Raw genomic sequence first — 27,991 nt, 5'->3', positions numbered from 1 at the left:
CGATCTTCCAAAAAGCCTAGATGGACTGATTGAGCTGGCGCTATGGGTAGACACTCGTCTACATCGCCTGGAGCAACGGACAAGCACGACCTTGGTCCCCAGGAGTTTCGAAAGCCCTCAAGCCAGTGGCAGCGATACGGTCAGCCCTGTCTTAGATCACGAGCCCATGCAGGTGAGTAGAGCTCGGCTTTCCCAGGAGGAGAGAGAGAGACAGAGATCAAAAGGATTATGCCTCTACTTCGGCGGAGCTGGACATTTCCTGAACACCTGTCCCGTAAAAGACCAGGCCCAGCAGTAAGTATGAGGCTACTGTCGGGCGGGATCTCTATGGATAAGACCTCATCTTCAACTCTCCTCCCGGTAAGATTGCTATGGGCAACCCGGTCCCACCATTGCCAAGCACTACTGGACTTGGGGGCTGGAGGTAATTTTATGGACTTAGCCTTGGCTCGCAAACTCCAGATACCCATCACATCACTCAAGAACAAGATTCCCGGTCCCGGTTCCTCCCCCTCCGCGACTCGTAGACGGGGAACCAACGTATTCGGTCAAACGTATTCTTAACTCAAGACGGAGGGGACGTGGATTTCAGTACCTGGTGGACTGGGAAGGTTACGGTCCGGAGGAGAGAAATTGGGTTCCTGCTAGGAACATTCTGGATCACACCCTTATTGATGATTACAATCAACAGGTAAGTTCTTCTGGGAACGCCAGGAGGTGCTCCTGGGGAGGGGTACTGTCACAGTTCATGAATTCACTGACTCTTTCTCGCCTTGTGTTGTTATGTGTGCATGTGGGCGTGGTCACTGATCAGTACTGCTGATCAACGGCGCCACCTGCATCTAATCAGTGGCTCCTATTTATGCTCACAGTTTTCGTCTTGTGTTGTCAGATTGTTGTGGATGTTTCCTGGTGTGTTCTTGTCTCCTGCCTGTCTTTGAGTTTCCTGTGTTGAACCTGTATCCGGTATTCCAGTTCTCTTCAATCTGCCATTTTCCACGGAGGTTCTGATCTTCTGGTCCCCGAGTCTTTGCGGGGATCGCATTGGACATCCTTCATACCTTCACCATCTCGAGAGACCGGGTTGTTCATCAGCGTCCCTGCATTACCAAGAGCGATTGTTCCTGGACACTGGATCTGACTACTCATTACTTTACTGCTGACTTTATCCTTCAATAAACTGCGTTTACTTGATATTGAATCCACTGTTTTACTGACCATAACAACTATAGGCCTAAATATATATTTTATTAAACTTGTCTTGTTTTACAGGATTAAATTCTCTTATAATGTTTTTTTTTTTATTATATTATGCTACATATTATCACTTAATTCTTTAATAATTTCATTAAATCCAGAATATGCTTGAAAGCACAAATAAAATAAAACTATACATCCAGTCTGTCTTCAGGAAAAAGCTGAATAAACAAAGCTATTATGTTAAGAAAGTGTCTTTGTTACGAACTGCTCCCTTTTACAGGGGCAATCCAGAATCATAATCTAAATAACAGGCAAAAGGTCAATCACACGGGCGAACAATCCAAATGAGCAACCGGGCAGAAAACACAGGCAAAAGTGTAATCCAGTAAACGGGCAGCTAATCAGCCTTATTTTTTTTTATCAAATTAGGCCAGTGTACATTATGTGAAAGTTATGAATAGTCTTAAATAAATAAATTGATGCCTAACTTATAAGACTAATTTCAGCGGTTTATGCAAACAGCCCCAGAAGTTTCAAAAGATCATCAGAAACTCCACCCTCTTACAAAATCTTTCAGGAAGTGACTAGTCTTATTATTTCTACCTTTCATTTTTCCTGAAAGCCAAAACAAGGTGTGAAGAAAAGAGGAGGACACATTGTTTTAGGGATTTTGTGTATTTCTGATTGAAACCAGATTAGATTTTGATTGTAATGGTTATTTACTCTTTAAACCAAAGTTCAGGAAGTAAAAGTAAATTGTAGATCATTGGATCTTTTACAAGACGAGGAAATGGATTCAAAATCTGTGGAAGAGCTTTCTTGTCCTGTTTGCAGTGAAATCTTCAAGACTCCTGTTCTTCTGTCCTGTAGTCACAGTATTTGTAAAGAGTGTCTACAACAGTTCTGGAAAACTAAGAAAACTCAGGAGTGTCCTGTCTGCAGGAGAAAATCATCTAGACGTGATCCTCCAGTTAATCTAACGTTAAAAAACTTGTGCGAATCGTTCCTGAAGGAGAGAAATGAGAAACGTTCATCAAGATCTGAGGAGATCTGTAGTTTACACAGTGAGAAACTCAAACTCTTCTGTCTGGAGGACAAACAGGCTGTGTGTTTAGTGTGCAGAGACTCAGAGAAACACACCAATCACACATTCAGACCCATCAGTGAAGTGGTTTCATCTTACAAGGTAAAACAAATGTCTCTCATTGCATATGCTAAATACAGTGCTAAACATATAAACAGTATTATTTGTGTATACAATAGACCAATATTTATTTTTACTTAGACTAAATCTCTCTGACTTACTACTGATATAAAATCTGGCAATAATCTTCAACCCTCTGATGTTTAAATCTTCTTAAAAGTAACAGCAAAAAATAGAAATGTCATGGGTTATTCATATGTTTTTTTTCCATCTTAACCTGTAGGAGGAATTTAATACAGCACTGACGTCCTTACAAAACAAGCTCAAACATGGAGAAGAAATGAAGAAAAAGTGTGATGACAGAATTGAACACATCAAGGTGAGGATATAAAGAGTTAAATACTCAACATTCACACACAGAGTTTATTATTGACATTAGTGGAGTGTGTGTTCATACAGCGCTGACTGAAGTGAATGTGATTTGATTTCAGTCTCAAGCTGAGCACACAGAGCGTCAGATTAAAGAAGAGTTTGAGAAGCTTCATCAGTTTCTCAGAGATGAAGAAGAAGCTTCAATCACTGCACTGAGAGAGGAAGAGGAGCAGAAGAAGCAGAGGATGAAGGAGAAGCTGGAGGAGATGAACACACACATCTCAGCTCTTTCACACACAATCAGAGACATGGAGGAGATGATGAAAGACAATGACGTCTCGTTTCTAAAGGTGACAAATCAATCTGGCTTCATTCTTTGTGCATAAAACAACTTGTATAGAGAGACTCATTGACAATGAGAGTGTTTGATAAGATATTAAAAAGTTTTCAAACTCTATATTTTCCAGAACTTTAACGCCTCAATGGAAAGGTAAGTGAGCTGCTCGTATCTCTTCTCTCAGTGGATCTGAACTCAAATTCACTGCAGTTCTGACTCCTGAATGTTCCTCAGAGTCCAGATCTCACAGCCGGATCCACGGATGAGTTCTGGAGCTTTGATTCATGTGTCGCATTATCTGGGTAATCTGCCGTTCAGAGTCTGGAAGAAGATGCTGGAAACTGTCCAACACAGTGAGTCTCAGCAGATTTGACACCAGTGCTGAAGATAGTTCAGATATAAACACACACAACATTAACATTTGATAGAAATAATTTTAATAATCACTTGAATCACTAAGTTAATCTGAACTGTATTTCAGAAAATCATCAGATGATACAGTGAACTCATAATGAAAAGTCTATTCCTCATGGTTTATGTTTATGTATTAGGATACAATCGTGTTTATTCAAGACTGATATTAAATAGAGACAGAGGTGGAAAGTAACGAATTACATTTACTCGCGTTATATAATAGAGTCGTTTTTGTGTGTACATCCACTTTTTTAAGTAGTTTTTAAAATCTGTAATTTTACTTTTACTGAAGTACGTTTGTTTGAAGTATTGTACTTCGCTACATTTGAAATCATATCCGTTTATGAGTAAAAAAAAAGAAGTGATGCAGACCCAGCTGAAAGCGAGCCGTCGAATTCTTTTGACCAGTGTGGAAATAATTTGGATGTAGAAAAAACGAGTGGTTGTCCTCGAGGATAGATATCCAATTTGCAAAAAATGTGGACGCAAAGTGTCTGCAAAAAGAGGAAACAAAGAACAGCATCGCTCCGTGCAGATAAAGGGATGTGGGTCATTCCTGGGATTCGGTAATATTTCAGTACCCCAGACTTTTTAAAGTGGTGGTTCACCAAAATTAAATATTAAAATCTTTCCACAATACTTTGGTATGTCCATTATAATGAATAAAAAATGATAATATTGCATTTTTATAATAAAATAATGTCTTATTTCTACTGTAAACTAAACATTTTGTCAGGTTCATTCTCTGGTACTTCACTGAATTTGTACTTAGAAAATATTTAACAAATTGTACACAGTGTAAAATTTTGTTGGCAATGTGGTAAGTATTTATTTGTGTGAATTTCTTGTGAAAAAAACAAAACAAAACGAGATATTTGATAAAAATGTTTGTGATGTCCGTCAGTCTGAACTCAACCCCGTCACACCAACTATTCTCTGCCTATAATAATTTAGACTCCACCCATATGTGACATAATTTACCAGAAATGACATCATTCAGGTCTTTTTAACAGTGTTGCATAAGATGGTAAGTATCATACTTTTTATTAATATTTTTGAGGCCTATTATAGTCAAGGGAGAGCACTGTCAAGCTTAACAACTCAACCCCATCACATAAAAATGAAGATGGAAAATTATTATTTTTCAAAATTTTATTTTAATCCATAAGTATATACAATGTACTTGTTTCATTGCTGCCATGTATGGTCTACTCTCCTACACTACAAGATGAGCAGTGGACATTTTGTGCAGAAAACCTCAACCTCACATATCGTACTCGGTTACTAACGTAACCTCGGTTCTCTCTAGAAGAGGGAACGAGTACTGCGTAATATCTTACGCTATGGGGAAAATCTCTTTTCCGCGAGACACTGAAGCCAAAAATTATCCTTAATTTTGGAATAATGTAAAACGCGTCGCGGCAGCATGCAGACATAGGCGAGACAGCTCGTGCGCAGCAGCAGCCTATCGAAAGGCCCCATCGTGACGTCAGCTCCAATGGGGGCGCTTCGCGCCCACTGCGTCACATCCCGCTGAAACGGGCGTGGCCTTGGGCTATAAACATAGTTTCGAGAGGCTGGTTTAGCTGGTTTTTCATCGCCGGAGCGAACCAGAGCATGTGCAGGCACGGCAAGATACGCAGTACTCGTTCCCTCTTCTAGAGAGAACCGAGGTTACGTTAGTGACCGAGTACGTTCTCTTACGAGAGGTTCTCTCGTACTGCGTAATATCTTACGCTATGGGGAACACAGTGTAAAACGCTGTGCATGCTGAGATCCAATACCAAAGTCCCAAGGGCAAGTGCCCGGGGCTCATATAGTACATGATCATCAGGGACTCACAGAGAGTCCAGGAAGAGGGGCTAGAATAGCATCATTCCTGTAATAAATAGCATCCTATAAGGAGCAATTATATTGATAGTGTTCCACACTCACCTAATGCTGTAAACATACAGAAAGATATATAATGCATTTTTTTATTTATTATAATAACTTTATTTAATGATATAAATAAAAATATAATAAATATGTAATATAGTACACATATTTTGCAAAATACTCTTTATAGCTCTTTTTTTCTAGCCAACTAACTGCTAGCCTTTATTATGGTCATTAAATGGCTTTCCTGAGGTAAATGTTGTGACATACATAATTGTTCTCCAGCTGTTTACCATTTGTTTGGTTGATTGGTCGATATAATGTATGAGGAATATACATTTCGGTAAGTTGTACTGTATCTTTCAACATTGTTCATTTGTGTTTATTTACTAGCTAGAGATGATCGGTTCACGTGCCGCTAGGGATCCGTCGTGACTCGCGTCACATTTACAAGCGCCAAAATTTCGTAATAAAAGTGACAGAATCTGAGAGCTGAGATTTTTTTATATCATAAGTAACCTGCTCTGTCTATTCTGTCAGTCTCCGTGTCCTCTTTGCTTCGCGATAAAGTACACAACCAAGCAATGAAAAAAAAGCTTGTAATTAAGGCCGTAACATTGACTTACCTGTCGAGAAGAAAGCAGGAAACTTCAGCGTCTCTTTTGAAAGCTTTCTCCTGCGTTAGCTTTCCCGACATTAACCCTTGTTTTTGTAATCTCCGGTCACGTTTCCTTTTACGGTCTATTTTGGACTTTTTCGACGATGAGGACTCCTTATCCTGTGACTCAGCATATGTATGAATGAACGGTGTATAAATAACCGTGCAGTGCAGCCTTTTAAACTTGACGGTGCAGTGACAAGCGCCTCTCACTGATCTGCGCCTCCACTTCTGCTGACTTCAGTCACGTGACACTGGTTCTGAACGAAAACACGTTGTGGAAACGCGTTGGCCGAGTACTTTTTGTCCCTCTCTGCTATTATAGTTTTTCAAGATGGCGGAACTACATGGAAGCCTCCGTGGACCTACCCGTCCCATGTATATAAAGATAATAAATTCTTCGTTTACGAGGATTAGTCTGATCATTGGCATAGGTATTTGTACACCATTGAGGGCATATTTATGAATAAAAATATTGATTTTAGATAATAAAATACCTAAAAAGCTACACATAGTCCCTTTAATGCCCTGACCAGGCAAAGGAAGCTGCCGTCCTTTTCCTCGTTAGAGACCGGCAGGGCGGACAGTGAAATCACCTGAGCCCTGAACGGTGTGTTGAGGGATTTAGGAACGTACCCGTGCCTCGGTTTGAGTATGACTTTCGAGTCATTTGGCCCAAACTCCATACATGTCGCGCTCACTGAGAGCGCTTGTAAGTCCCCTATGCGCTTTACTGAAGCGAGAGCCAGAAGAAACACTGTCTTGAAAGACAAGTGTTTGATATCCGTTGATTGGATCGGCTCGAAAGGGGCACCTTTCATGGCCTCCAAGACCGTAGAAAGGTCCCACATGGGAACTGAGGGAGGTCTGGGAGGATTTAACCTCTTAGCTCCTCTAAGGAAGCGAATGACCAGATTGTTCCTTCCAAGTGACTGGCCAAGCGTCGGTTTAGAAAACGCTGCTATAGCCGCCACGTAAACCTTGAGTGTGGATGGGGCTCTGCCCCTCATCCAGTAGCTTTTGTAGGAAGGAGAGAACCTCCGTCACCCCACAATTTGGGGGTGAAAAGCCACGGGCTGTGCACCAGCTAGAGAACACAGACCATAATTGAGTAAGAGAGCCGTCTCGTAGAGGGGGCCCTAGCCTGCATGATCGTGTTTAACACTCCCTCCGGGAGGTTAGCGGGTACCCGTTGATGGCCCACGCATGTAGGGACCAAAGCTCCGGGTGAGGATGCCAGATCGAGCCCCCGGCCTGAGAGAGGAGGTCCCTCCTCACTGGTATCGGCCATGGGGCAGCGCTCGTCAGCTGCATCAGAACTGGGAACCAAGCCTGGTTCTTCCAGAACGGAGCCACTAGTAGCACTGAGCATCCGTTTTCCCTGATCCGCTCTAACACCTGAGGTAGGAGCGCGACGGGGGGAAAAGCATAGGGCGGGCAGCGGGGCCAGACGTGGGCCAGCGCATCCCTGCTCTTAGAGAAAAACTCCAGACAGTGAGCGTTTTCTTGAGACGCAAACAGGTCTACTTCCGCTCTGCCGAATGTCTCACACAGCAGTTGGATTGTCTGCGGGTGTAGAGACCTTTCTCCTGCTGGAACATTGTTCCTGGACAGTCTGTCTGGTCCCACATTCAGGTGGCCAGGCACATGCGCTGCTCTCAGCGAGCTCAGATTGTGCTGAGCCCAGACCAGGAGGCGTTCCGTCAGCCTGTAAAGGTTTCGGGACCTGATACCTCCCTGGCGATTTATGTAGGCCACCACTGACATGTTGTGGTGTCCTGTTATCTGGGGACAAAAGCGCCTCAGCGCGTTGTCGACTGCCATCATTTCCAAGCAGTTTATGTGTAGAGCTTTTCCCGTTCTGACCACTGGCCGAAGAATGGTCTGCCCTCGAGCAGCGCTCCCCATCCCGAGGTGGAGGTGTCCGTAGACACCACCTTCACACTCGAGGAAGTCCCCAGGCTTACACCTGACTGGTACCAGTCGATCGCTTTCCAAGGTTTCAGAGCTGAGACGCATTTCTGATCGACCTTGAGGCGAAAAAGACTGGAGGTCCACGCTCGGCGCGGTACTCACGCTTTTAGCCAGAACTGCAGTGTGCGCATGCGAAGCAGACCCAACTGAAGTACTGATGATGCTGAGGCCATGAGACCCAGCATCCTTTGAAACTTTCACGGCGGGACTATAGCGCCGCAGCGGAAGGTTTCCGTCATGCGCTGAATATCCAGTCTGCGCTGTGGCGATAGCTGAGCTGTCAAAGACAACGAGTCCAGATCTGTGCCCAGAAAAGATATTCTCTGACTGGGAGACAGTGAACTTTTTGCCCAATTGACTTTGAGACCCAGATTCTCGAGATGCTCGAGTAATATGGTCCTGTGTTCTATGATCTCTCAGTGTGACTGAGCTAGAACCAGCCAATCGTCCAATTAGTTCAAAACTCGCATTCCCCGAAGTTTCAGGGGAGCGAGGGCACATCGTGAATGTACGGGGTGCTAGGGACAGGCCAAATGGTATGACTGTGTATTGATATGCCTGGCCCTCGAAGGCGAATCTCAAAATCGCCTGTGACGTGACACTATTTGTATTTGGAAATACGCGTCCTTCAGATCTATTGACACAAACCAGTCCCCCTGGTGAATTTGCGAGAGGATTTTCCTGGTTGTGAGCATTCTGAACCGGCGTTTTGAAAGCACTTTGTTCAGCCGTCTTAGATCTAGAATGGGTCTGAGACCCCCGTCTTTTTTCGGTACCAGAAAATATCTGCTGCACAGACCCCCTTCGCTCTGAGCTTGAGATAAAGGCTCTATGGCCCCTTTGCTCAACAGTTTTGCAATTTCGGTTCGAAGTAGATGTGCTACTTCCTTTTCCACCGTGGTTTCGATTCGTGCCACACAACGGGGCGTCGAGCGAACTATTGCGAATAGCCTCTTTCTTTAATGTTCAGCACCCATTCTGATACCCCAGGAAGCTTTGCCCACACATTTGCATGAATAGCTAGGGGTTGAATGAGATCTGGGCTCTGGCCGTGACATAGTGGCGGCCGGAGAGCTTCGGTATGCTGTAACAGACGCCACGCTTGCAGCGTTCGAGGCGGGGGGCGCGCTGATGACAGCGGGCAGCCTGCCCGCGCTCGACTCTCTTATGGCGGGTAGCTGAGAGAGAGCGAGCGGGGGGGAACCCGTGGGGCTCGTCATGACTGTGAGTGAATGTGGGCGCGGGACAGCGGGCACATTTACTACACTGAAAACACCGTCGGCTTGAGCTGACTGTATGTGTGTTGGTTTCGTTTTTACAGAAACCGAGAGACATGCAGTGTGTAGTGTTTGTGGGCACTGGGTCGTGGGCACATTCACTACATTTAGTGCGCAATTGAAATGAGTCGATTTTATGTGCGCGAGCCCTGTGGGACGGGCTGTGCCTGTGTGCAGGAATGAGCACTGGGCAGTGGGCATTTTTACTACTCATAACACCATCGGCCGTGGCCGGACATTTAACGCACAATCGACATGAGCCGATTTTATTTGTGCGAGCCCTGGGCTTGTCATGCCTGTGAGTGAACGTGGGCGCGGGACAGCGGGCACATTTACTACACTGAGAACGCCGTCGGCTTGAGCCGACTGTATGTGCGTTGGTTTTGTTTTTACAGAAACCGTGAGACAAGCAGTGTGTAGTGTTTTTGGGCACTGGGTCGTGGGCACATTCACTACATTTAATGCACAATTGACATGAGTCGATTTCAGGTGTGCGAGCCCTGAAATGTGGCGGGCTGTGCTTATGTGTAGGAATAGTGCTTATGTGTAGCACTGGGCGTGGGCATTTTACTACCCTCATAACACCATCGGCCGTGGCCGGAATACCAGAAATACACTCTTTGGGGCTGTTTACACCTGGCCACTTCATGCGTTTTCTCATATCGGATAGCTATCCGATCGTGAAAAGACCAGGTGTAAATGCCCTCCGAAACGCATTCGAGACGGATTTGAATCCGATCGCTCAAACCACTTCAGGAGGTGGTCTGGGCCGCATTCCAGATGAAACTGGACAAGTGTAAATGCATCTGGTTGTTGAAACCACATATGTAAATTGTACTCCTCCCAAAAATGCAAAAAAAAAAATAAGCGTGTGAGAGCGTGTTATAGGCTATATGTAATGTTATAGTCAGATATGACGACGCTACTGCAAAACGCATCACCTCAGATGAGAAGCTGAGCATCTATTCATTAAACCAACGTTCAAACTATCGCAAATCAAAGTGAAAGTAAGTCGCAGACGCTTAACACACAATCATCATCATTAAAAGTAAAGAAACGAAATGATCTTACCAGGGCTGTTGCCGCTCTCTCTTATTGCGGTCTTTGATTTTGACATTTTAGCTGATCAATAAAATGCAGCTCATATCTGTTGCTTTCGGTGACGTGAACTCCATTAAATCTGCATATAGCGCGGGAATTGAAGATCGGATTTAAATCCGTTTCGCAAAAACACATTTATGTGACCAGGTGTAAATGGAATCGTTTTGATAAATCAGATAGCTATCCGATCTGAGAAAACGCATGAAGTGGCCAGGTGTAAACAGCCCCTTTATGAGATTTATCTGGGCCGACATAAAAACGGCGTTTGTGTGCAGGCAAACGGGCTGTGGTACCGGCTTGTTTTCTGCAAAATACACTGGAACAGTCGCATTTTCTGGAACTGAACGATCAAGAAGTTTTGGTGGAAGTCTGGCCGCAGCGGGACTTGAACACCGTCGTTTTCCTAGGCGGGCTAGGAAGACTTTGCCTCGGGCTTTACCAGATAGCATCATCTTGTCTTGTGACGGCGTTTGATTGCAGGCGTGCATGCATTATAACAGGCTCGTTTACTGCAATATTGATATTTCCAGTCGCCTAAACTTAGGAGGGGACTGAGAAATGTGTGAGAAATGGAGGTTGGTCCTGCCTCAGCGGGACTAAAACACTCTCCTTTCTCCTTCCGCCGATGAGTGACGCACGCGAGGAGCGGGGTAGCTTTCTTGTAATGTAAAGAAAAACTAGCCCCTTTGAAGGAAAAACATCCATTCAGAGAGCGTCATCATGTCTTGTGACGGCGTTCGTTTGCAGGCGTGCGTGTATTACAACAGGCTCGTTCACTGCAATATTGACATTTCCAGTCGCCTGAACTTAGGAGGGAACTGAGAAATGTGTGAGAAATGGAGGATGGTCCAGCCTCAGCGATGAGTGACGCGCGCGAACTGAGCGCGGGGGCGGGGAAGCTCTCCTATGACGTAAAGAGAGCTAGCCGCGTGACCGTCCGCTTCTGACATTCCATGTGAGCGGAACAGAGGGAGAGGGACGACCATTCCTTACTGCTCGACGCCAGGATAGAGAAGCTGTAATCCTCCATAAACGCACCTTCTTCGTCGTTATCTATGACGGAAGCGGCGGCAGACGGCGGCCGCTGTCCGTCAGTGAGAGACTCGAGCGAAGCAGGCGGCGAAGCTGGCGGGCGAACCGGCGAGCTTTACGGCGCGGCACCGCGGCGGGCGGAGGCGCAGTCTCGACGAAAGATGCCAGGCGAGTCCTCAGAGTCAACACGGGCATCAGCTCGCAGTGAGGAGAGCCACTGTCGGCGAGCGCGAGAGCTGCATGTTTCTCACCCAGGCGGGAAACGCGATGACATGGCGGTCCCCGTCGCTAAGTGGGGCTCGGCACGAGCCACAGGAAAGGGGCATCTTGAAAAAGACACCCGGCTCTTTTAGTGCAATGAGAGTGAACACACACACACACAAAACACAGTAGAGGAGAAAAGGATATAACGCCGGATGGCGCAGCAGGAACGGCGACTGAAGGCGCCGCGGCCAGCGGCTTCAGATGCAGTGGCTCGTCCCGCTGAAAAGGCTTTTTCTGACAGTGCGGCTTCTTTCTCTCAGGATCCAGCGATGCGTGAGCTCCGCTGAAGAGATGAAAAATCAGCTAAACCAGCCTCTCGAAGCTATGTTTATAGCCCAAGGCCACGCCCGTTTCAGCGGGACGTGACGCAGTGGGCGCGAAGCGCCCCCATTGGAGCTGACGTTGCGATGGGGCCTTTCGATAGGCTGCTGCAGTTGCCGCAGGGCAGCCAATAGTCGCACGAGCTGTCTCGCCTATGTCTGCATGCTGCCGCAACCCGTTTTACATTATTCCAAAATTAAGGATAATTTTTGGCTTCAGTATCTCGCGGAAAAGAGATTTTCCCCATAGCATAAGTTATTACGCAGTACGAGAGAACCTCTCGTAAGAGAACTGTATATTTCTCATTATTTCGGGGTTGAAAACTTGTGACAGGGTTGAGTTTTTCACTTACTTTATGTGAATATTAAAGCTCAAAAAGACTGCTATGTAAATATATAATCTGCTTGTTCTGCATGTCTCTGTGTGAATGAGATGTGCCGCTTCTTCTACTACTCAAGTACTCGACGCACTCATGGTGTTTTCAGCGTCTCATAAACAATATGAGGACATTAATAAATGAACATTTCCAGAGCTGCTTTGAGAGAACGCCTAATGAGCATTTTCATCATTTTATTTGAGAAAAAACAGTCAAATACTCTCTGAAACATTCCCTACAACCCGTCAAAATAACAGTTTAACTAGGAGAAATTATGACAGAAATATATTACTATTGTAGGCCTATAATAGAAGGTACTTCTCAAAATAATAATAATAACAACAACAATAATAATACAATTTATTTAAACATTATTTAAAGAATATATTTGTTGTCCATGGTTTAATTTAGTAAATCTATTTTGCAGCACTTAAAAGTTTAAATTTTCATTTGATTACCACTGTTTTTGATAATATATTTGTATTAAATTATAAAAAGAAACATTAATTTTCTGAATAAAATACATTTCGTAGGACTCTATTATTCTTAAACATTTTAATAAATTATTAATGTAAAAAATTTGTTGTTTATCTAATTCATGATCAATTATTGAATTTAGTTGATTAGACATGTTTTACTGAAATTTTAATAAACAAAACAAACAAATGGATTCAATTTGTAATAATAAAAGCATTTGTTCAACCAAAAAAACTGTTCCCCATCGAGGAACTCGCGATGCGTCGATGATGCTTTGGGAACGCCTCCTGTGTGATTGCGTCTGAAGCATCTATGTCAACTAGTCCAATGGCGGTAGTGAGCATCACAGGCGGGTGACGTCATGACCAGGAAAGGATAAAAGCACATTTAACGGGTGGGGATACGCACAAGCTTTGTGTGATTTGTTTGGGAGTGGAGCATGTGGTATCAGCCTTCGAGGGGGCTGATTGCCAGCATTGTGAGAAGCTGCCGCTTCGCACGCTCCACTCCCGCCTGTCACTTTTCGACACTGAAAGTGGCGAGGCTCGACCCGCTGGACCCTGCTGAGGCAGAACGGAGAAGGCATTCCTGGGCTTCGCAAATGGATCTCTCAGCGGGGTTGGAGACGGGTCCGAGGACCCTTTCTCCTCCCTTACCTGGGAGATCCTTCGCTCGATCCCCGGTGTCGGAAGCCCGCCCTGCGGCTTCTTCCGCCTGGGGAGAGAGCCCAATGCTGCAGTGCTTTTCCTCCGCCATCTCTTTCCCCAGCACATGAAGAGTTGGTGGATGTGATATCTAGAGCTGTGGAAAAATTACACATATCATGGCCAGTAGAGAAACAGGGCGCTCGTCCCAAAAGTAAATTAGACGAGGGTTTCCTGCCATCTAATATTTCACCTCCATCACAGAGCCTGCCTTTCTTTCCCGATCTGCAAAGTGAGCTGTCTAGATCGTGGAACAAACCATACTCTTCACGTTTGTTCAGCCCTCAAGTTCATGTATATTCAAATATAAAGAGTATGAACGAGTATGGTTATGGTTCAATGACCCGGGCAGAACAGACACTTGCGAGCTATCTGTTGCCCGGTTCAGCATCGCCCATGAAGGCTCCAGTTTTGCCCACTAAACCATTAAAAACAACTTCCACGCCATTGGGTAAAGCTTATACGGCAGCAGGTCAGGAGCATGCCTTCACACTATGGCGCTGCTTCAGGCATATCAGGCTGACCTGCTGGGGGATTTAGATAAGAGTGAGGGAGTTAATAGTGAATAAATTCGAGAACTTCGTCGCGCTACTGATTTGTCACTCAGAGCTACCAAAGAGACCGCCAGAGCAATTAGGCGGTCTATGGCAGCGCTGGTGGCTACTGAAAGGCATCTTTGGTTGAATTTATCTGAGATCAAAGACAAAGATAGATCTTTTCTTTTGGATGCTCCGTTAATTCCCGATGGCCTGTTCGGTAAAGCTGTAAATGAAGTAGTCGAAAGATTTCAGGAGACTAAAAAGCATTCGGAGGCATTCAAAAATATTTCTCCCTCGCCGATCTAAACCCACTGGGGCTGCTGGGCGTGAGCAGCTCCAGCCGGCATGCTCCTCATATCGTGCGCAACAAAAGGAGAGTGTCGCATCCCGCGCCCCCCCCCCCCACAGAAATCATGGGGGCCGGGCTGACAGTCTCAGCCGATGCAATATAAGCAGAAGGTGGATCCGAGGACCGTTCTTCTCGCGAAGAAAGCTTCGGCTCAAAAGAGGTCCTGATGCCATCAGTATCGGACCTGTGAGGGCAGCCCCAATCAACATGGAATGGTGTACACCTCAGTACACGGTGCCCGTTCCATCTCGGTACTCTCACGAGGTTGTTCTGCCAACCCCGCCACCCTTGGTGCTTCAGGGGCGCAGCGGTCTCCAGCGGGTCTCTGGCGCAGTTTCACCTCAACGCTGCGACAGGCTTGCTCCCTCTGAGGGGGGTTCCAATTACACCAGAGGCCAGACTCGAGAAGCTGGTTCCCTTAGTAGAATTTCTGACAGAATGGAAGAATATGCTGAATATATCTCTATGGGTCCTGCAGTTAATAGAGAAGGGTTACAGAATCCAATTTGGTTCTCGTCCAGCACGCTACAGTGGGTATTACTCACATTAGTACAGCCTGAGCAGGCTCTGGTAATGGAGCAAGAAGTGGAGGCTCTGTTAGCAAAGGAAGCGATAGAGCAGGTGTATCCACCCGACAGCCGTTTTTACAGCTGTTATTTCATTGTTCCAAAAAAGGATGGAGGGTTGCATCCCATCTTAGATCTTCGTCGTTTGAATCATACAGTTCAGAAACTCAAGTTCAAAATGCTGACACTCAAACAGATCGTGACTCAATGGTCTGAGGACTGGTTTGTCACGATAGATCTAAAATACGCTTACTTCCATGTCTCCATCCTGCCTCAGGACAGGAAGTTCCTAAGGTTTTCTTTCGGGGGCAAAGAATACCAGTATCGGGTGCTTCCTTTCGGTCTAGCTCTATCACCCCGCACATTCACAAAGTGCATAGATGCAGCTCTGGCCCCGCTCAGGCTGCAGGGCATACGCATTCTGAATTACATAGATGACTGGCTGATTTTAGCGGAATCAGAACAGTTGGCGGTTCGGCATCGAGATGTCGTCCTTGCTCATATGCAGAAATTGGGGTTGAGGCTCAATGCCAAGAAGAGTGTGCTATCTCCAGTACAGAGGACCACTTTTCTTGGAGTGGTCTGGGATTTGGTCACGATGCGAGCCGCTCTATCGCCCGCTCGTGTAGCCGCTATCCTCACAGCCATGGAAGAGCTAAAGCTGGGCCAGTCACGCACTGTGAGACAGTTCGAGAGACTGTTGGGCCTCATGGTAGCGGCGTCCAATGTGATACCCTTTGGCCTGCTGTACATGAGACCTTTGCAGTGGTGGCTCAGGACCAAAGGGTTCTCCCCGAGGGGAAACCCACTTCATACATTCAAGATCACGCGGCGGTGTCTCCGCGCCTTGGCTAAATGGAGGGAGCACTGGTTCCTGTCCCAGGGCCGGTACTGGGAGCTCTTTGCCATCGAGTTGTGATATCGACAGATGCTTCCCTTACCGGCTGGGGAGCGGTAATGGAACGCTGCTCAGCTCAGGGTCTGTGGGAAAGTCATCATCTCTCTTGGCATATAAATTGCCTGGAGATGATGGCTGTCTTCAATGTGTTGAGGCACTTCCTCCCAGACCTAAGGGGCCATCATGTGCTTATCCGCACAGACAATACATCGGTGGTTTCTTACATCAACCGTCAGGGGGGTCTGCGTTCGCGTCCACTATACAAACTGGCGCACCAGATCCTCCTCTGGTCTCTGGGGAAATTACGCTCTATGAGGGAAGTGTATATACCAGGGATTCAGAATATAGGAGCAGTTACCCTGTCGAGGCAGGGGCTGAGGCCAGGGGAATGGAGACTCCACCCCGAGGCGGTGGAGATCATTTGGGAATTTTACGGCCAGGCAGAGGTGCTGTCCACTTTGGTTCTCCCTTACACCCCCAGCCCCCCTGGGGCTGGACGCTATGGTGCAGACGTTGCTGAGGCTACGTCTGTATGCTTTTCCCCCTGTTGCTCTGCTCCCAGGAGTTCTGGAGAGAGCCGCCAGGACGGAGTAAGCCTATTGCTAGTAGTACCACGCTGGCCGAGTCGATTCTGGTTTGCGGACCTGATTCATATCCTCAACGGCCCTCCCTTGGAGATCCCCATCAGGAGAGACCTTCTGTCTCAGACCGGGGGTACTATATTTCACCCCCGGACAGAGATTTGGAAGTTGTGGATGTGGCCCCTGAGGGGGCACAACTCATAGAGAGCGGTCTCTCAACCGAGGTTGTGGAGACCATTCTTAGCTCCAGAGCTCCAGCTACGAGGAAACTTTATTTACTCAAATGGAATGTCTTTTCTACTTGGTGTCACCAGCAGCAGTGCGAGCCCGTCCACTGTTCTGTTGGGTCAGTACTTGAGTTTTTACAAGACCGCTTCTCATCAGGTCTATGTCCATCCACCTTAACCCTCTGGAGTCTGAGCGTTTTTTTGGGCCCTGGGGGTGTTCTGACATGCCCTGACATTTGTGCTTTTTTCAGTTGCTTATAAACATATTAATGGCAAAGGTGTAAATTCACTCTATATAGCACAAACAGGACTACAATAATATGTGAGCCACATGTATGTACATGTTTTCATTTTTGAGAGAATAATGTTTATGCGTGGTTATCGAAAAAACTAAAAATTAAAATTTTTGAAATAAGACCACAAAACACATACTAAATATGTGGCAATAAGACTTTTGACTTATGGATGTCGTCGCCTATAGTTTTTTCTTCAAAATTATGTGAAAATAGTCTTGCTTTATCGTTCACATAAAACCATACATTGATTTAAATTGATGTAAAACAGGTTTTGCTTGGAAAGCCAATATGCGAGGGGGCGTGAACGAGGAGTGGTTTACACCTTAGAATACACCCACTCTGCATAATTAGCCATTCACTCAGGTGTGACACTGACTGAGCCACAATGAAAGGACAAAAGATATATTTAGAAGAAGACTTATATTGACCATTTAAGATTTTGCTTACATCTATCTTGTAAATATGTTTTGCTATTTTATTAAAATGGTTACAATTACAACAATAATTACAATTTCAACAATATTTCAAGTGTACTCTTTCTTTGTAAAAAAAAATGATTATAGGCCCTACATTTTATCTATGTATTCATTAGTTTGAATATAACCAACATTGGAACAGCTAACATCTTAGTTGATGACTTTATTTTTGACAAAAATCGTATTTTATATATAGAAATGGCTAAACAAAAGCTTATTTGATGTGGCAGTATATTCTACAGTAAAAACTGTACCCAAATCTACTAAACAAAATGTTGTCTTTCATATTTCGTCTGACTGTAACATTGTTTTCATGAAATATTAGGGCATATTGTTAATTTGCAGTTTAATACGTTGCTTATACAAATAGCCTACATTTTATTTCAACATTCAGTCGATGTTTACTTATCTCAGTATAGCAATACAGTTTGCTAAAACATCATCATTCATTCACACACGCGATTTAAATTTAAACTGTCTTTGCCAGCTGTGGTAAACAGCGCGCATCTGTGCCGTTCATTCATTCATAAACAGAAACCCACGTGAAGAAATTCACGTGAGAAGGAAAAAACTTACTTGTATTCCTCAGCTCGCTCCTCGATATACCCGCACTTCTGAGGGACATTTTCGATTAGTATTATTCCTCACAGCGCTGCAAGACGGTGTAAACAATGATCTAAATAAACGTGTGTGTTTTCTCGAGCTGATGGGGGCGTTCACAGGATTGCCTCAGCCATTTGCGTTTGAATAGCGCGCGCTCTCCGTGGGCGGGGCCGATTATAACGTAATGAGATGAGATGAGCTCGACTGGAATCGCTCTCTTTTAATACAGATTTCACAAGATGAGAATAATTGTTTTTTTATATAAATGACTTCATTTAAAAGAAGAGAATTCAAGCTTCATGCCTGTCTGTCTGTATGTCTGTTTGACTGAGTATTCGCTGAGTTATTGTTAATTTTCGGACGCGTTTCAGAATGGACTTCACTGGCAGAGAGAAGGCAGAACTCGCTTCGTGTTTATTTTTCTTTATTTGGCAAAAAGCACAACACTTTGTTTTTATTGTGAGTATACACAAAAATAATACACATTTAACAGAATCGATTGATGTATGAAACTCCTATGGAAAATCAAAGTCAACAGAGTATTTATGAGTTTCTTTTACACTAATAAAAAAAAAGCGAGCTGGTATCGCCGGCGATACCGTAGACCTCAGGGGGTTAAAGGTTTATGTGGCGGCCATTGCGGCTTTCCACGCCCCGGTGGGGGGGTACATCTCTGGGTCGAGACCCACTTATTACTCGTTTCCTTCATGGCACGTTGAGGTTGAGATCTGCAACACGCACTAGGGTGCTGGCCTGGGACCTTTCAATAGTATTAGAAGGCCTTTCTAGGGCTCCATTTGAACCCCTAGATTCAGTCTCAGAGAAGTTTCTCACATTTAAGACCATATTTCTTCTTGCTATTTCGTCCTTTAAAAGAGTCGGAGACCTTAAGGTCCTTTCGGTTTCTCCCTCCTGCCTTGAATTTGCACCTGGGATGGTCAAAGCTTTTCTCTTCCCTAAGCAGGGATACGTCCCTAAGGTACCGACCAATATTCCGAGGCCTATTGTGATACAGGCTTTCTGTCCTCCTCTATTTACATCTTCGGACAAGGAAAAGTTGAACTTTTTGTGTCCAGTGCGAGCATTGGACACTTATGTTCATCGGACTTCTTCCTGAGGAAGTCCGATCAATTATTTGTATGTTTCGGATCACCTAAGTTAGGTCTTACTGCTTCTAAGCAGACTATGAGCAAATGGATAGTCGAGGCTATCTCTCTTGCCTATGAGTCATCTTGCCTTCCGTGTCCTCTGGAGGTTAGAGCTCACTTTACTAGGAGTATGGCGGCCTCTAAAGCCTTGTTATCTGGACCCTCTCTTTAAGACGTCTGTGATGCAGCAGGCTGGTCCTCACCGCTCACATTCGTCAGGTTTTATAGCCTAGACCTGGACGCTACTACAGGGTCTCAGGTTCTTAATGCTTGATGTACTAGTTCTGTACAGGCTGACACTCAGGTTCTTGAAATTATGGCGATTTGGGTATTCTCATTCCCAAAGCGTCATCGACGCATTGCGAGTTCCTCGATGGGGAACGTCTCGGTTACGACTGTAACCTTAGTTCCCCGAGAAGGGAACGAGATGATGCGTTGCTCTGCCATACTTCCTTCATCCCTGTGATCGACTTGCTTCGGCATATTTCGAAGCTAGTGCCGGTTGCACCGCATGTGCTTTTATCCTTTCCTGGTCATGACGTCACCTGCCTGTGACACTCACTCCCGCCATTGGACTAGTTGACATAGATGCTTCAGACGCAATCACGCAGGAGGCGTTCCCAAAGCGTCATCGATGCATCGTCTCGTTCCCTTCTCGGGGAACTAAGGTTACAGTCGTAACAGAGACGTTTTCATTCATCTAACTGTCATTTTAACTGATGATAATAATAATAAACATAATGTAATAATACTGTTTATATATTTAATAATTGATTAATACCAGAAACTGTGATATTTTCGGAGATGTTGTCATACTGTGAAAATCTCATCCTGTTACAACCCTACACAGGAGAGTCCCCACCACACCCCTGCTGTAAAAAAGTAACTCAATAACTTATACTCTGAGCAAATACTCGAGTAGAATATTTTATTACTCTTTCCACCTCTGCTGAGAGACCACTGTTATCATAGCATGATTTATGATCTCTTTCAACAAAGTCTTTATATGTGTTTTACATTTACATTTAAATACATCATATTTAATCCTGTAATCTGATGTTATTCTCTTTGCAGCTCCGTTGACTCTGGATCCAAACACAGCATATCGTCGTCTCACACTCTCTGCTGATCTGACCAGTGTGTCGGTCAGTCGTGTAGATAAAACACTTCCTGATAATCCAGAGAGGTTTGACTGGTATCCATGTGTCCTGGGATCTGAGGGCTTTAACTCAGGAACACACTGCTGGGATGTGGAGGTTGGAGACAGTACACACTGGATTCTTGGAATAACAACAGCATCAAACCAAAGGAAGGGAGAGGCTTTCTTTAAGTCTAATGTCTGCTGTGTGCAGTACATGAACAGCAAATACGGCTCACAATCCCCAGAGAAACCCTACACTGTCTTTACTGTTAAACAGAAGCTTCAGCGTGTGAGAGTTCAGCTGGACTATGACAGAGGAACAGTGTCATTCTCTGATCCTGTAATTAAAGACTGTCTGCGCAAATTCAGGACATCCTTCACAGAGACTGTCTTTCCATTCTTATATAATTACTGCACAACTTCTCCTCTGAGGATCTTACCAGTTAAACTGTTTATTACAGCAGAAAATCACAGTTAAATCTGCTTCTGCTTCTAGATTAATACAGTTTTGCAAATTATGCTTCAATAATAACACTGTAATCAAAGGGTCTCATTGATCAATCATAATTAAATGTAAAATTTAAAAACAACTTTTAACCCTTGTGTTTCCTTAAGGACATGTTTGTCTCTTTCAGGTTTTTTTTTTATTTTATTTTTTTTATCATTGTTCCTGTGTTAATGCCAACTGCACTTTATTGTATTTTTCTTATTTCACCCTCATTTCCTTTCATAAATCACTGGGTACACAAAATATTTACACTCAGGATCTTAAGGACAAAAATGTCCCCATTGAAACTCATTAAAACTGCCAATTTCTTTTTATCCCAGGGCCATTTAACTATTAAATAATTCAGTCTTTGTTAATAGACTTTTGTTCTGTTGGCAAGGCTTCAAAAATTACAAATTTAAAAATGTAAATGTATTTTTACAAGATGGTGCCGGTTTCTCAGGTTTGGCCTATAAAGTGAATACTCACTTTTTTCCTGTTTTCTGCTTCTGCATATTAGATTCAGTTGGATAAATTATCGTGTAATAATTGTGTGTTTGTGTGTGTGTGTGTGTGTGTGTGTGTGTGTGTGTGTGTGTGTGTGTGTGTGTGTGTGTGTGTGTGTGTACTAAAAAAAAATTATTTGTGCATGTAATATTTGATAAAGGTTAACGATTAAATAAGTCATACAATAATACCCACTTTGGTAACACTTTATAATAACTGCACGCTATTAATCATTAGTTAAGCATTAGTAAACAGTTAATTTGTCATTTATAAAGCATTAATACACATTAATAAGCAGTTTATAAATACAGTTCTTGATTTTAAAGCATATCTATAAAGTGTTTAATAATTGCATTTTCATACTTTATTAATGAACAATTTATAATTTCTAAATGAAGTATTGCATTGTTTACAAACCGGTTATTTAGGAGTTGTCAGTGGTTCATAAGATCACTTAGAAAGTGTAAGTAAATGATTGATAAACTGTTTAAATACATATTATTAGTCAGACATATAGTAATAGTTACTTAGTGTGTTAATAAATGCTTTATTATCATGTATTTCTACTGTAAGTCATGGTTAATTCAGGTAGTTATAAAGCATTTAGTAGTGCTCTGTTAACTATTTTTGTGAGCTCATCTAAAGTGAGGACTAGTTATGCCTTGTAAAGCATTTATAAAGGAGATTTAAAGGCTGTTAAATGTTTATATTCTCTATCACTGTGTTGTGTTTGTTTCCTTTTTCTGTTTAGAAGAAAACTGAGTCTTTAAATCTCCTTTGTAAATGCTGTACAAGGCATAACTAATCCTCACTTTAGATGAGCTCACAAAATAGTTAACTGACCACTACTAAATGCTTTATAACTACCTTAATCTACTACATTTACTTACACTTAATCAATGATCTTATTAATCAATGACAATACCTAGTTTGTAAATAATGGTAAATAATGTAACTGGTTTGTAAATAATGCTATACTTCATTTAGAAATGATAAATTGATCATTAATAAAGCTTGAAAATACAATTATTAAACACATTATAGATATGCTTATAAATCAAGAATAAAGCATTTATAACTGTATTTATAAACTGCTTATTAATGTCTATTAATGCTTTATAACTGATGAATTAACTGTTTAGTAATGCTTAACTAATGATTAATAGCATGCAGTTATTATAAAGTGTTACCGAAACGTTCTCATAATAATGAGAAACTTCCTCGTAATAATGACTTAACATCTCATAATAATGACTTAACATCTCGTAATAATGAGAAACTTTCTCGTAATAATGACTTATCATCTCGTAATAATGAGAAATTTTCTCAGAATTATGACTTAACATCTCGTAATAATGAGAAACTTTCTCATAATAATGACTTAACATCTCGTAATAATGAGAAACTTTCTCATAATAATGACTTAACATCTCGTAATAATGAGAAACTTTCTCGTAATAATGAGAAACTTTCTCGTAATAATGACTTAACATCTCGTAATAATGAGAAACTTTCTCGTAATAATGAGAAACTTTCTCATAATTATGACTTAACATCTCGTAATAATGAGAAATTTTCTCGTAATAATGACTTATTTTCTCACACTTCTACGCATGCGCAAAGCAGCGGGGCAGAAGGGCGTGCCACACTAGCGACATCCGCTGGTCAAAGCCGTGTAATGCATCACAGCAAACATGGCACGCTCTGCAGTGAATAACATTAATGATAAATGATCAGTATATGAGACGGGCTTCCATACTAGGTAGTCTTTTATTCATTTGTAATATTCATTTGTATTTTTGTGTATTCACAAGCAGCAACACAGGGTGATCCATGGATTTCAAATAGATCCAGGAATGATAAGACAGCACACCTTTCCAAATCTGTTTTAAGAACAATTCATCTGGAAATCTGTGTAAGGGTCCGTTCATACAGAACACGCTTTTTCATTGCTTTTCTAGGCATACGCGCACTAGACGGACGTTGCACTCGCTCTTCTGCAGCGTCTCGCGCATGACACGGCGTTCTAAAAATGTGGCGCTCAATTGAAAAGAAGTTCAGCTTTTAAAAACACGTCTCAAGACCTTGCGTTTTCCCCCATTCCACTGCCCACTTATGTGTAAATGTCCCAAAAGTCATAAACATCTTAAAGGTTATTTCTGTATTGATATCTTCCAGATGAACCGGCACATCAAATATCCTAGAAGCATCTGCAAAATACGTGTTATATTAACACATACCCATATATTTTATGAAGATGTTACACTTAAACTTGACGAATAAATGTAATATTCCAACTTTAATCTGATAGTTTTGTAAATTTATGTAACAATTTCCATTGGTGTGCACAAGCAGGCGTCCTTCTTTACCATGGTAACCGTCCTGCTTCTGCATTCCACTTTCACACCTTATCGTGCGCATGGAAAAGTATGGAAGATATAGACCTACTGATGATGTTATTTAATGATACTACAGATTTCACTTAGTAGATCACATTGACTTTAATGAAATCAACTGTTTTGCAGAGCGTGGAACACAAAACATATTTTGAAAAATGTCGGTAACCAAACAGTTGATGGACCCCATTGACTTCCATAGTATTTTTTTTCCTACTATGGAAGTCAATGGGGTCCATCAACTGTTTGGTTACCGACATTTTTCAAAATATCTTCTTTAGTGTTCAGCAGAAAAAAGAAATTCATACAGGTTTGAAACAACTTGAGGGTGAGTAAATGATGACAGAATTTTAATTTTTGGGTGAACTATCCCTTTAATATGGACCAAACAACATTTAATTTAATGTCTACTTAATCTTTGGTCACTTTTGTACGATAGACATGCAATAGCCTATGTAATTTCTTTAAAAAATGACGTGCACATCAAAACATGCAAACTCAGAGTGAGAGGTTCAACTTTTATTTTGAAATCGCGATGGAAAAGAATTTGCATATTTAGAAACATATTTAAGTATTCTCCTGTGTTGGCCTTAAAGGTGAACTAAGTAACTTTTTTACCTTAACCGAACAGCTTCGGAGTCATTGGAATAGTTTTATGACTTTTTTCGGGTTGAATGGTGGTCGTCTCGCACCCCCCGAGCGCCTGTGAGCCGAAAAACCACCCTTGCAACTTTGAGCCGGCGGGCCGCCGGCCTCAGCGTCAGGAAGTATCGCGTGATATCAGGTCTCGCGATGTAACGAATTGCTTTACATCATTTAGTCAGACTCGAATAAATATCGTTCTTGTTGATAGACTAGTAGACATCTTCAGAGGTTATCTGTGCCTGTTCGATGTCCGACGCTTTGTAACGCGTTGTGTCAGGAGGAGAAATAGGGATAGCTCACAGATGAAGTTATTACAGAGGCCAGACAGACTCACGGAGGCGATTGGTATCTCACAACTTGCACTTTATTCCCCAGTCGAACTCATGTAACTGTCTCTCACCTGTTCTACCATCCACAGCTTTACTTGATAAACAAAAGTAGGATAAGAATGAGCATCAAACTGAAATAACCCGCATACATGGGGTGTTCGAGGTGCACATACAATACAGACTGCCGACAGTTCAACAGGGCGCGCGCAGCTCTTAAAGGGGTCACACCTTATTTCCACTCATTACAGCTTCCATCCTACTGAACAGGTACCGGTATAGAGGGCGGAAGGGATCAGGCCGTGAGTGCAGAGATGGCTCTGCGCGAGTGGTATTTACGACAGTAATGTTAAATATAAGTACTCCACAGCGACTCTAGGGGTCGCTGTTTGACAAAAACGGAAAGCTGCATGGTGTGCCTTTAAATCTGGTTCATCTCCCAGATGAACGTTAAAGGGTTAGTTCTCTTACGAGAGGTTCTCTCGTACTGCGTAATATCTTACGCTATGGGGAAATCTCTTTTCCGCGAGATACTGAAGCCAAAAATTATCCTTAATTTTGGAATAATGTAAAACGCGTTGCGGCAGCATGCAGACATCGGCGAAACAGCTCGCGCGCCTATTAGCTGCTCTGCGGCAACTGCAGCAGCCTATTGAAAGGCCCCGTCGTGACGTCAGCTCCAATGAGGGCGCTTCGCGCCCACTGCGTCACGTCCCGCCGAAACGGGCGTGGCCTTGGGCTATAAATATAGCTCGAGAGGCTGGTATAGCTGATTTTCATCTCTTCAGCGGAGCTCACGCATCGCTGGATCCAGAGAGAAGAAGCCGCGCCGTCAAAAAAGCCTTTTCAGCGGGACGAGCCTTGCATCGAAGCCGCTGGCCGAGCCGCCTTCTGCCGCCGTTCCTGCTGCGCTATCCGGCGCACTATATCCTTTACAATACTAGTGTGTGTTCGCCGCCGTGACACACACTCTCTCTCTAAAAGAGCTCGAGCGTCTTTCTTAAGATGTCTCGCACCTTCTGTGGCTCGTGCCGAGCCCCACTCAGCGACGGGGACCGCCATGTCATCTGCGTTTCCTGCCTGGGTGAACGACATGCAGCTCTCGCTCTCGCTGACGGCGGATGCCCTCACTGCGAGCTACTGCCTATGGCGACTCTGAGGACTCGCCTGGCATTCTTCCACGAGACTGCACTCCCGCCCGCTGCGGTACCGCGCCGTAAAAAGCGCCGTGCTCAGCGGGTCCCGGAGCCTCCTTCAACCGTTACAAGCTCGCCGGTTCGCCCGCCAGCTTCACCGCCAGCTTCACCGCCCGCTTCACCTGAGTCTATCACTCCCGGACAACGGCCGCCGTCTGCCGCCGCTTCCGTTGTGGATGACACTGAAGAAGTGGCGATTGTAGAGGAGGACAGCTGCTCTATCCTGGCGTCGGGCAGTGAGGATTGGTCGAGCTCTGTGGATCTCGCCCCCTCTGCCCGCGAGTCTTCCGGGAAAAGAGCGAGCATTGAAGCGGAGCTAACGCGCCTGCTCACACAGGCCGTGCAGAGCCTCGGCCTCGAGTGGTCGACGCCCGCGGAGCCTGCGCACAACCGGCTGGATGGTTGTTACCTGCTAGGAGACCGCGTTTCGCCACCTTCTAGACCCGCGCCGTTTCTTCCTGAGCTTCATGAAGAACTCGCGAAGTCCTGGTGTGCCCCCTTCTCAGCCAGGGTGCGTACCTCTGCCTCAGCAGCATTCTCCGTTGTGGACGGTGCTAAAAAAAGAGGATACCATTCTCTTCCTCTGGTGGAAGAAGCGGTAGCTGCCCATCTTTGCCCGCCCTCTGCTGGACGGCGTGCAAAGACGGCGCTTCCGTCTAAAGCCTGCCGCACTACTTCAGCCATGCACAGCCGCGCTTACACCGCCGCTGGACAGGCTGCATCTGCGTTGCACACAATGGCTACATTGCAGATCTTCCAAGCCAACCTTCTCCGAAAGCTGCATGAGGAAGGGCCGGAAGCTATCAGTGTGCCGGATTTAAGAAGCGCTACGGATCTTGCACTCCGCGCCACTAAATCCGCTGCACAGGCCATAGGGCGGAACATGGCCTCTCTCACCGTTGCTGAGAGACACTTATGGTTGACGCTCTCTGAAATGCCGGACTCGGAGCGCACTGCGTTCCTCGACGCCCCCATCTCTCCTGCCGGTCTCTTTGGATCTTCCGTCAAAGATTTCGCGGACAGATTCGCTGAGGAGCAGAAAACATCACAAGCCATGAAGCATTTCCTGCCGAAGCGCGCTAGCTCTGCAACAGGCCGCTCTAAACAGCCGTCTGCTCGAAGCTCCCAGCCACAGCCTCCGCCCATCGCCGCCGCTTCACAGCGTCGACAGGCCCGAGACTTGAGACCGCGCTCTCGCTCTGCCAGCCGCCGCCCCCCACGTTGGCCCCGGCAGAAGGTTGAGATAAAGCCCGAGGCCTCAAAGTCTTCCTAGCCCGCCTAGGAAAACGACGGTGTTCAAGTCTCGCTGCGGCCAGACTTCCACCAAAACTTCTCGCTCGTTCAGTTCCAGAAAATGCGACTGTTCCAGTGTATTATGCAGTAAACAAGCCGGTACCACGGCCCGCTTGCCTGCACACAAACGCCGTTTTTACGGCGACCCAGATGAATCTCTCAAAGAGTGTTTTTCCTGGTATTCCGGCCACGGCCAATGGTGTTATGAGTGTAGTAAAAATGCCCGCTGCCCAGTGCCCATTCCTACACACAGACACAGCCCGCCCCACAGGGCTCACGCACATAAAATCGACTCATGTCGGTTGTGCATTAAATGTAGTGAACGTCCCCACGATCCAGTGCCCACAACACTACACACTACATGTCTTTCGGTTTCTGTAAAAACGAAACCAACACACATACAGTCAGCTCAGGCCGACGGTGTTTTCAGTGCAGTAAATGTGCCCGCGGTTATACGCCCACATTCACTTACAGACATGACAAGCCCCACGGGGTCCCCCCCGCTCGTTCTCCCTCAGCTATCCGCCCAAGGAGAGTCGAGCGCGGACAGGCTGCCCGCTGTGATCAGCGCGCCCCCACCTCAAACGCTGCAGATGCGGCGTCTATGTTACAGCATACCGAAGCTCTACGGCCGCCACTATGTCACGGCCAGAGGCCAGATCTCATTCAACCCCTAGCTATTCGTGCGAATGCATGGGCAAAGCTCCCCGGGGTATCAGAATGGGTGCTGAACATTATAGAAAGAGGCTATTCGCTACAGTTCGCTCGACGCCCCCGCAGTTGCGCGG

The 27,991-nt window shown here is 44.7% G+C and overlaps 1 protein-coding gene across 1 annotated transcript; it reads left to right on the top strand.

Annotated features, from left to right (window-relative positions):
* Positions 1–1,459: 1,459 nt before the first annotated feature.
* LOC309505014 (zinc-binding protein A33-like) lies at positions 1,460–21,423 on the top strand. Its single transcript, XM_082178366.1, has 6 exons — positions 1,460–2,386; positions 2,628–2,723; positions 2,836–3,066; positions 3,184–3,206; positions 3,288–3,406; positions 20,287–21,423. Exons 1-6 carry the CDS (start codon positions 1,991–1,993, stop codon positions 20,829–20,831), a joined length of 1,410 nt encoding a protein of 469 aa, XP_082034492.1. The 5' UTR covers positions 1,460–1,990; the 3' UTR covers positions 20,832–21,423.
* The last annotated feature ends 6,568 nt before the right edge of the window (positions 21,424–27,991 follow it).

This window comes from Leuciscus leuciscus (assembly GCF_965113295.1).
Source record: "Leuciscus leuciscus genome assembly, chromosome: 8".
Classification (NCBI taxonomy): Eukaryota; Metazoa; Chordata; class Actinopteri; order Cypriniformes; family Leuciscidae; genus Leuciscus; species Leuciscus leuciscus.
The sequence above is the reverse complement of the archived record's forward strand: the minus strand, read 5'-3'. Positions and strand labels throughout refer to the sequence as shown.

Excerpts from the sequence above, each read along its gene's own strand:
- LOC309505014 (XM_082178366.1), top strand. The coding sequence starts at position 1,991 with ATGGATTCAAAATCTGTGGAAGAGCTTTCTTGTCCTGTTTGCAGTGAA. Across the intron at positions 3,067-3,183 it reads ATGACGTCTCGTTTCTAAAG|AACTTTAACGCCTCAATGGA; the intron begins GTGACAAATCAA and ends TATATTTTCCAG. Across the intron at positions 3,207-3,287 it reads TTTAACGCCTCAATGGAAAG|AGTCCAGATCTCACAGCCGG; the intron begins GTAAGTGAGCTG and ends AATGTTCCTCAG.